The sequence below is a fragment of the Salvelinus fontinalis genome, chromosome 6, assembly GCF_029448725.1.
Source record: "Salvelinus fontinalis isolate EN_2023a chromosome 6, ASM2944872v1, whole genome shotgun sequence".
Classification (NCBI taxonomy): Eukaryota; Metazoa; Chordata; class Actinopteri; order Salmoniformes; family Salmonidae; genus Salvelinus; species Salvelinus fontinalis.
The window spans coordinates 10618127-10628859 of record NC_074670.1 but is presented as its reverse complement, the minus strand read 5'-3'; the positions used below and the strand labels follow the sequence as shown (position 1 = coordinate 10628859).

Below are 10733 nucleotides of genomic sequence, written 5' to 3'. Positions count from 1 at the left end.
TCCATTGACCTGTCAACGGGTCTTGTTTGATCTGATCTCTCCTTTCCATTGACCTGTCAACGGGTCTTGTTTGATCTGATCTCTCCTTTCCATTGACCTGTCAACGGGTCTTGTTTGATCTGATCTCTCCTTTCCATTGACCTGTCAACGGGTCTTGTTTGATCTGATCTCTCCTTTCCATTGACCTCTCACACGGGTCTTGTTTGATCTGATCTCTCCTTTCCATTGACCTCTCACAATGTCTTGTTTGATCGGATCTCTCCTTTCCATTGACCTCTCACAATGTCTTGTTTGATCGGATCTCTCCTTTCCATTGACCTCTCACAATGTCTTGTTTGATCGGATCTCTCCTATCCATTGACCTGTCAACGGGTCTTGTTTGATCTGATCTCTCCTTTCCATTGACCTGTCAACGGGTCTTGTTTGATCTGATCTCTCCTTTCCATTGACCTGTCAACGGGTCTTGTTTGATCTGATCTCTCCTTTCCATTGACCTCTCACAATGTCTTGTTTGATCTGATCTCTCCTTTCCATTGACCTCTCACAATGTCTTGTTTGATCTGATCTCTCCTTTCCATTGACCTCTCACAATGTCTTGTTTGATCTGATCTCTCCTTTCCATTGACCTCTCACAATGTCTTGTTTGATCTGATCTCTCCTTTCCATTGACCTTTCACAATGTCTTGTTTGATCTGATCTCTCCTTTCCATTGACCTGTCAACGGGTCTTGTTTGATCTGATCTCTCCTTTCCATTGACCTGTCAACGGGTCTTGTTTGATCTGATCTCTCCTTTCCATTGACCTGTCAACGGGTCTTGTTTGATCTGATCTCTCCTTTCCATTGACCTCTCACAATGTCTTGTTTGATCTGATCTCTCCTTTCCATTGACCTCTCACAATGTCTTGTTTGATCTGATCTCTCCTTTCCATTGACCTGTCAACGGGTCTTGTTTGATCGGATCTCTCCTTTCCATTGACCTGTCAACGGGTCTTGTTTGATCGGATCTCTCCTTTCCATTGACCTCTCACAATGTCTTGTTTGATCGGATCTCTCCTTTCCATTGACCTCTCACAATGTCTTGTTTGATCTGATCTCTCCTTTCCATTGACCTCTCACAATGTCTTGTTTGATCTGATCTCTCCTTTCCATTGACCTCTCACAATGTCTTGTTTGATCTGATCTCTCCTTTCCATTGACCTCTCACAATGTCTTGTTTGATCTGATCTCTCCTTTCCATTGACCTCTCACAATGTCTTGTTTGATCTGATCTCTCCTTTCCATTGACCTCTCACAATGTCTTGTTTGATCTGATCTCTCCTTTCCATTGACCTCTCACAATGTCTTGTTTGATCTGATCTCTCCTTTCCATTGACCTCTCACAATGTCTTGTTTGATCTGATCTCTCCTTTCCATTGACCTCTCACAATGTCTTGTTTGATCTGATCTCTCCTTTCCATTGACCTCTCACAATGTCTTGTTTGATCTGATCTCTCCTTTCCATTGACCTGTCAACGGGTCTTGTTTGATCTGATCTCTCCTTTCCATTGACCTCTCACAATGTCTTGTTTGATCTGATCTCTCCTTTCCATTGACCTCTCACAATGTCTTGTTTGATCGGATCTCTCCTTTCCATTGACCTGTCAACGGGTCTTGTTTGATCGGATCTCTCCTTTCCATTGACCTCTCACGATGTCTTGTTTGATCGGATCTCTCCTTTCCATTGACCTGTCAACGGGTCTTGTTTGATCGGATCTCTCCTTTCCATTGACCTGTCAACGGGTCTTGTTTGATCTGATCTCTCTTTTCCATTGACCTCTCACAATGTCTTGTTTGATCTGATCTCTCCTTTCCATTGACCTGTCAACGGGTCTTGTTTGATCTGATCTCTCCTTTCCATTGACCTGTCAACGGGTCTTGTTTGATCGGATCTCTCCTTTCCATTGACCTGTCAACGGGTCTTGTTTGATCGGATCTCTCCTTTCCATTGACCTCTCACAATGTCTTGTTTGATCTGATCTCTCCTTTCCATTGACCTCTCACAATGTCTTGTTTGATCTGATCTCTCCTTTCCATTGACCTGTCAACGGGTCTTGTTTGATCTGATCTCTCCTTTCCATTGACCTGTCAACGGGTCTTGTTTGATCTGATCTCTCCTTTCCATTGACCTGTCAACGGGTCTTGTTTGATCTGATCTCTCCTTTCCATTGACCTCTCACAATGTCTTGTTTGATCTGATCTCTCCTTTCCATTGACCTCTCACAATGTCTTGTTTGATCTGATCTCTCCTTTCCATTGACCTCTCACAATGTCTTGTTTGATCTGATCTCTCCTTTCCATTGACCTCTCACAATGTCTTGTTTGATCTGATCTCTCCTTTCCATTGACCTGTCAACGGGTCTTGTTTGATCTGATCTCTCCTTTCCATTGACCTCTCACAATGTCTTGTTTGATCTGATCTCTCCTTTCCATTGACCTCTCACAATGTCTTGTTTGATCGGATCTCTCCTTTCCATTGACCTGTCAACGGGTCTTGTTTGATCGGATCTCTCCTTTCCATTGACCTCTCACGATGTCTTGTTTGATCGGATCTCTCCTTTCCATTGACCTGTCAACGGGTCTTGTTTGATCGGATCTCTCCTTTCCATTGACCTCTCACAATGTCTTGTTTGATCGGATCTCTCCTTTCCATTGACCTCTCACAATGTCTTGTTTGATCGGATCTCTCCTTTCCATTGACCTCTCACAATGTCTTGTTTGATCTGATCTCTCCTTTCCATTGACCTCTCACAATGTCTTGTTTGATCTGATCTCTCCTTTCCATTGACCTCTCACAATGTCTTGTTTGATCTGATCTCTCCTTTCCATTGACCTCTCACAATGTCTTGTTTGATCTGATCTCTCCTTTCCATTGACCTGTCAACGGGTCTTGTTATTTGACCTGGTTGCTCCTCTTTGTTCCTGGTGCTCCTCCTCCTTATGGCTACTCAGTAGGCGTGTGTTAAAGTAGGCGTGTGTTGACCATGTTCAGATCAGACCCTGTGGAAGCACAATACTCCGATTGTACCTTTGCCTCTTATCAGCTTGAGAGAGACAAACTAATTCAGCCAGTCAACCTGTTGATATTGACAGGTAGCAGCCTGATCTACAACGATAATGGCCAACCAGGACCCGGTAACTACACCTATAATAGTATGTGCAGTCTGTCAAGTCTAGCCAGTCTTTTTGTGAGAGAGGGTGTGTGTGAGACAATTTGCAGTTGTGTGTTTGATTCTCTGTGTGATAGGCTACTGATTTTCTCTTTGTTTGCTTGAGAAAGGGGGAGAAACAGATTCCCCGGACTGTGATTCAGCCACTCAACCTGTTGATATTGACAGGTAGCAGCCTTATTTACAAAGATAATAACCGACCTGGACCAGGAAACAACACCTGTAGTATGTTGTTCTCTCACCTAGCTACCTTATGATGAATGCACTACTGTCAACAGACCAGGGTTCAAATACCATTTAGGGTATTTCAATAAAGCCTTATTTCAAAGACATTTTGTAAGTATTTAGATATTTTCTCCTTGAAAATACAAGTATTTGAATATTAGAATGTATTTGTAAATAAACTTGGAGTGTTTGGGCATGTATTTGAAAATACTGAAATACACAGACAAATGTATTTTTAAATACAACCATTTAAATAGTCCATGCATTTGAACCCTGGCCTGCTTGGTCCTACAATGGACTTGGATCCAACACCTTTTGTGTGTGTGCAAGACAGATTGCATCTGTGTGTTTGGTTCTCTGTGGGCAAGGTTACTGAGTTCTCTTTGTTGGCTTAGCCTAAATGCTGTTGGCTTGGAGGTAACATAGCCTAAATGCGGTTGGCTTGGTGGTAACATAGCCTAAATGCGGTTGGCTTGGTGGTAACATAGTCTAAATGATGTTGGCTTGGAGGTAACATAGCCTAAATGCGGTTGGCTTGGTGGTAACATAGCCTAAATGCGGTTGGCTTGGAGGTAACATAGCCTAAATGCTGTTGGCTTGGAGGTAACATAGCCTAAATGCGGTTGGCTTGGAGGTAACATAGCCTAAATGCGGTTGGCTTGGTGGTAACATAGCCTAAATGCGGTTGGCTTGGTGGTAACATAGCCTAAATGCGGTTGGCTTGGTGGTAACATAGCCTAAATGCGGTTGGCTTGGTGGTAACATAGCCTAAATGCGGTTGGCCAATGGGTTAGAAAGTTTAGTCAAATTAACAGCACTGTTGTTTGCACTGTGTCCATAGGGTTAGTCTGTCACTGTGTCCGTAAGGTTAGTCTGTCTGTCACTGTGTCCATATAGGGTTAGTTTTACGCAGGGGTCTCCAACAAGATGGATTGACAAGGAGATGTGGAGTGAAATGTGATGGATTGACACAGTCAGGGACACAGGATGGAGTGGATGAATTAACTTGTGATCAAATTGTAGTATGGAAAATCCTTCCTCCTTTGTCTTCCTGATCACAGTTGTTCTGAAGCGAGAGTAGAAACGCTGACGTATAACTACGTTTGTTTGATTTGACTCTGTGTTTACACTAAGAAGCTGGTAGTGAGCATAGGGGAAGGTGAGTCAGCGTACAGCAGTAACCTAGCCTTATCACCACCCTCATCTTTCTTTCAAAGCCCCTTTCTCACGGTATCAACTTGCCGCTGCCTGGTGTGGCGTTCTACAGTATAGCAGGTTTTGTGTTGCGTATATCATAAAATACAACACTCTCTCGACCAATCAGAATGGAGTATTCAGCCAAGCCATGGTATAAGCCTAACTGTAATAACATGTCATTTCAACTGGACACTAAATTACACAGACAGGTGAAGAGTTGCATGTATAAAAGAAGAAGAATGAAGTAAGTCAGAATACTCAACCAGAGGACACATCCATGTTATGGACAAATCCCCCACCCGTCTCCACCTCTCTCCCTCTACCCTTCCGCCTCTCTCCCTCTACCCTTCCGCCTCTCTCCCTCTACCCTTCCGCCCCTCTCCCTCTACCCTTCCGCCCCTCTCCCTCTACCCTTCCGCCCCTCTCCCTCTACCCTTCCGCCCCTCTCCCTCTACCCTTCCGCCCCTCTCCCTCTACCCTTCCGCCCCTCTCCCTCTACCCTTCCGCCTCTCTCCCTCTACCCTTCCGCCTCTCTCCCTCTACCCTTCCGCCTCTCTCCCTCTACCCTTCCGCCTCTCTCCCTCTACCCTTCCGCCTCTCTCCCTCTACCCTTCCGCCTCTCTCCCTCTACCCTTCCGCCTCTCTCCCTCTACCCTTCCGCCTCTCTCCCTCTACCCTTCCGCCTCTCTCCCTCTACCCTTCCGCCTCTCTCCCTCTACCCTTCCGCCTCTCTCCCTCTACCCTTCCGCCTCTCTCCCTCTACCCCTTTGCCTCTCAGAATGTTAGAGGATCCCATTCTGTCAGTGTAGCCGAGAGAATGGATTGGCTCGCTAGTCACCACTTGAAAAAAGGTTTGCTGGAGAACTTGTCACACCCGTAAGGAGCTTTTTTTTCTATTGCAGGGGTTAAGGTCATGGTTGAAGCATAGCACACCTTACACTTCTTCAGATTGTCCTCATAGGATAGGCCTCCAGCAACGCCTGAAGCACAGCGTTACATCTAGACCAGAGCTCTCCAACTCTGTTCCTGGAGATCTATCCTCCTGTAGGCTTTCACTCCAACTCTGTTCCTGGAGATCTATCCTCCTATAGACAAGGATATCCCTACCGGCCAAACCCTCCCTAACCCGGACGACGCTAGGCCAATTGTGCGTCGCCCCACGGACCTCCCGGTCGCGGCCGGCTGCGACAGAGCCTGGGCGCGAACCCAGAGACTTTGGTGGCGCAGCTAGCGCTGCGATGCAGTGCCCTAGATCACTGCGCCACCCGGGAGGCCCTTAAAGAAGGCTACTTAATCTAACTCTTCATTTAGCGAACTATAGTGTCTTTCTGTGTAAAATAGATAAACCTTTGTTTTGTTGGCTTTTTTGATTGATCGAGCAGTAGGTTTTTGACTTGCCTCATTATTCTAAATCTGTACATGAGAACACAACTTGTTTGGAAAGACCTGTAGGCCTATCTGGCTGGCCATGCCTCTGCTCCAGGTAGCTAGCCTATCTGGCTGGCCAGGAAATGAGTAACCCTGTAGAGTGGGAATTACTGCCTCTTGTCAGAACCTGAGTAGGGAGAAGACTAAAGAGAGAGAGCAGTAAAGAGCGGTTGGAAGATGGTAAAGAGAGAGGAAGGATGAGGACAGGAGGAGCGAGGGTTCTCTACTCATTCACTCCTCCATGCCTCTAGGCCCTCTCCTTCTCTACAGTTTTTCTTCTAGAGTTCTTCAGTTCCACAGAAAGAAGTGTGACCTTTTCATTCATTATTCTACACCGAGTGGATTGAGAGGGGGGGAGAAGGGGAGAGGGAGTGAAGATGAGGGGAGACAGAGAGAGTCTGATCCAGGTTTAAGCTCTTGTCACTCTTAATTAGATGGAATCCTCTCAGGCTAACAGAACACTCTCCAGCCTCCTTACTTATGTAAGATACTTTGTCTCATGTAAATGGCGGAGAGGAGAGAGGGAAGACACCAGGCGAGGGAGGAGAAGGAGTGGGATTTTGGTTGTTCTGGGGGAGTTGTGAGACACAGACAGATGTTGGTTGGATACCTCAGGAGGTGCGGGCGGGTGGCGATGAAGAGGCACAGGACAGGTCATTCATCCCCCTGCCTGTTGTACGGTTACTGTGTCATCGCCTGCCTACAATCCTCTCTACGGTAACAGAGGGACATGGTTTGTTTGACGAGGAGGGCTGACGAGTAACCACAGGTGTTGACTGTCTATGTTGGCAGAGGGAGCACAGCAGACTGCCTTTTGCTGGACCTCAGTTGATGGATTAGATAACTTAGCTCTGCATTGCAACCAGTTGGCACATGGTACATTGCTGTGAAGTACCCTTTTTCCCAGCATGCTTTTTTTGTATTTTGAAAAAGCGATCACAAAAAAGCTGTTGATTTGTTTATTGTCATGAAACATGTTTGTGCCTTAGTCCTGGTATGCCTGACCTCGGTGACCTCGTATGGGTGATATTGTTTGGCTGCCTGGCGGAACCTGGGGGTCAGTAGAACATCTGGCCTAATGGCAGAACTAGCATTAGCATAGTGGAGCGAAGTGCAGGCTTAGTCTTAAAGCTATGATATAGCAAAGGCTATGGCATGATGACAAGGGCTACCATCTAATCTCTGTGGGTGTAGTTTTAGCATCATGCTGCCTGGACTGCACTAAATATGTAAGGAATTACATTTTTGATTGTGTTAAATCAAATTGTTTGTCACATGCGCCGAATACAACAGGTGTAGACTTTACTGTGAAATGCTTACTTACCAGCCCTTAACTAACAATACAGAGTTTTTTAAAAAGTAAGAAACATTTGCTAAATAAACTAAAGTAAAATAGTAACACAATAAAATACCAATACCGGGGCTATATACAAAGATAATGGATATGTCTTGTTTCTCCTAATGTTATTGTCTGTCTGTTGCAGCTTTCCGAGAGACAACCCCAATGTGAAGATGAGACCATGGTTCCAGTACTAACTTCAAAAAAGGCCAGTGAATTACCAGTGAACGAAGTAACGTGTGTCCTGCAGGTACGTATGGCACAGTGAAAAATGTAGAGTTTACGAACATTTTATTCCACTACCATTAGTGCATAGACATTTGAGTCGTTTAGCCAGACACTCTTATCCAGACTTAGTTAGTGCATTCATCTTAAGATAGCTAGGTGACACGAGTTAGGCCTAGTCAGCATCACTGAACTGTCAAACAACACCAGCACACTGAAGGGTGAGCCCCTCATCTCACCATCACACGCTAGTCACCTGACACCGTTGTTGTTGGTAACCATGCTCCTTCCCTCAGGCTGACCTGCAGTACGGCCTGACCCACAGTGAGGTCACCCGTCGCCGTGCCTACCATGGCTGGAATGAGTTCGACATCAATGAGGAGGAGCCTCTCTGGAGGAAGTACATCTCCCAGGTGAGTGGCGGATAGAACTAAAAATCCCTTGTCAACGTCAAGCTGAAAAAGTACAACACCCTGGAGAGTGAAGGGAAGCTACCAAAAGCTGAAATTCATACCGTTATAGTACATGTGTGTGTGAAGCCTAAGTAAGCAGAAAGGGGAACCCTCACACCTGATACATCCTGGCTTTGATACAGGAGTTCTAGCACAGCATCCCACCACTGACAAGACATTTCTAGCGAGTGCTGAAGCCGAAGCTGCAGTAGTGATTCAGGTTTCAGAAGCAGCTCCCTACATGCTGTGGTGTTCAGTACATGTGAAATATCACAGATCACCTGCTATCCTCCCTCCGCCCCGCTCTTGGATCGTTCTTGACTTCTTTTGCAAGGACAAAAGCTCCCAGTGTCCTCTGGGGTAGGAGGGTGGGAGAGAGAGAAGAGGAGGACAAAACTGGGCCGCTCTATTCTGCCTGGTTTCTGTCTTCCGTGGCCTGAAGCAAAGTGATGAGCGGTCGGATAAATATAGAGCTGCTGCCCTGAGAGGCCGTTTTTCTCCTTCACACAGAGAGAATGAGGGATGCTGTCCCCCCCTCTCTCGCTCTCTCCTCCTCTCTCTCCCCCCTACCCTTCCCCCCCCCCACCTGCTCGCTCTTTCCCCCGCTCTCTCTCTCGCTCTCTCCCTCCTCCCCTCTCTCTCGCTCTTTACCCCTCTCTCGCTCTCTACCACTCTCTCCCCTACCCTTTCTCCCCCCCACCTGCTCGCTCTCTCCCCCGCTCTCTCTCTCGCTCTCTCCTCTCCACCCCCTCTCTCACCCCCCTCTCTCTGTTCCTTCTTTGTTTCACCCCCTTTGACACCCTGCTGAAGAAGAAAGATCAGCCACTTACTCATCACGTGGTTGATGTGAGATGCAGCCTCCTGTTGCCATGGAAACATATTGAAAAATATGTAATTATGCCATGAGCCATTGCTGTACTTCGGAGCTTTGGTTGGTTTAAATTGCAGGGGGGAAATCCTTTTTTAATATATATATATATATTTTTTTTAAAGTACTGATCATAATTACAAATGCACTTTGGATCTAGCCAGATTGAACCAGGTTCTTCTATCTGTAACACCATTTTCCATTCTCCATTCCATATTTGATGGTATTTTCTCAACATCATTTGTCCCAGAACGCTTAAGACCCAAACCTAACTCCCCTAGGTGACAGGGTCAGCGTCCATAGAAAGGCAGTACTGCCCAGTACAGGGCACTACTCAAGATTACATAGAACAATTATCTAGAATATTAATCACGGTATTCATTCACCACCATTGTATTCATCCCTCCCTATCGTCTGAATTGGGAGGGTGCCATTCCCCCACTCCACTGACTCCTGAAATTGGGAGGGTGCCATTCCCCCACTCCCACTAACTCCTCTGTTGTCAGATCAGATTCCTCTGTGTTGTCAGATCAGATTCATCCTCTGTATTATGGCTTGAGGCCTGACACGCCTTTACTGAGTTACTGAACTACCAGAGATGGTCCAGTCTAGCTAGCTAATTTGTTGGTGTGTGTGTGTTATCTGTCAGAAGCAGTATTGCCACACACACACACACACACACACACACACACACACACACACACACACACACACACACACACACACATTGAGTGAAGAGCTACAAACATTCGGGTCTTTAATCTGTCACTAGTTTGAGCTGTGCCAATCAGGCAGGTTATCTGTACAGAACAGAGCAGCAATGTGGTACTCTCCCTGTCTCCTGGAGGATCCCACCATCAGCTCAGCTCCATCTCTCCCTGTCTCCTGGAGGCTCCCACCATCAGCTCAGCTCCATCTCTCCCTGTCTCCTGGAGGATCCCACCATCAGCTCAGCTCCATCTCTCCCTGTCTCCTGGAGGATCCCACCATCAGCTCAGCTCCATCTCTCCCTGTCTCCTGGAGGATCCCACCATCAGCTCAGCTCCATCTCTCCCTGTCTCCTGGAGGATCCCACCATCAGCTCAGCTCCATCTCTCCCTGTCTCCTGGAGGATCCCACCATCAGCTCAGCTCCATCTCTCCCTGTCTCCTGGAGGATCCCACCATCAGCTCAGCTCCATCTCTCCTGGAAGATCCCACCATCAGCTCAGCTCCATCTCTCCCTGTCTCCTGGAGGATCCCACCATCAGCTCAGCTCCATCTCTCCCTGTCTCCTGGAGGATCCCACCATCAGCTCAGCTCCATCTCTCCCTGTCTCCTGGAGGCTCCCACCATCAGCTCAGCTCCATCTCTCCTGGAAGATCCCACCATCAGCTCAGCTCCATCTCTCCCTGTCTCCTGGAGGATCCCACCATCAGCTCAGCTCCATCTCTCCCTCTCTCCTAGAGGCTCCCACCATCAGCTCAGCTCCATCTCTCCTGGAAGATCCCACCATCAGCTCAGCTCCATCTCTCCCTGTCTCCTGGAGGATCCCACCATCAGCTCAGCTCCATCTCTCCCTGTCTCCTGGAGGATCCCACCATCAGCTCAGCTCCATGTCTCCCTGTCTCCTGGAGGCTCCCACCATCAGCTCAGCTCCATCTCTCCCTGTCTCCTGGAGGCTCCCACCATCAGCTCAGCTCCATCTCTCCCTGTCTCCTGGAGGATCCCACCATCAGCTCAGTTCCATCTCTCCCTGTCTCCTGGAGGCTCCCACCATCAGCTCAGCTCCATCTCTCCCTGTCTCCTGGAGG

The 10733-nt window shown here is 47.3% G+C and overlaps 1 protein-coding gene across 2 annotated transcripts in view; it reads left to right on the top strand.

Annotated features, from left to right (window-relative positions):
• The window catches only part of atp2c1 (ATPase secretory pathway Ca2+ transporting 1), a 48846-nt gene that overhangs the window by 11838 nt on the left and 26275 nt on the right, over window positions 1-10733 (top strand). For both annotated transcript variants that reach the window (XM_055924855.1, XM_055924853.1), the window contains 2 exons: window positions 7542-7646; window positions 7918-8034. In XM_055924855.1, the coding sequence (XP_055780830.1) occupies window positions 7542-7646; window positions 7918-8034 (222 nt within the window). The remainder of the gene's footprint in view (window positions 1-7541; window positions 7647-7917; window positions 8035-10733) is intronic.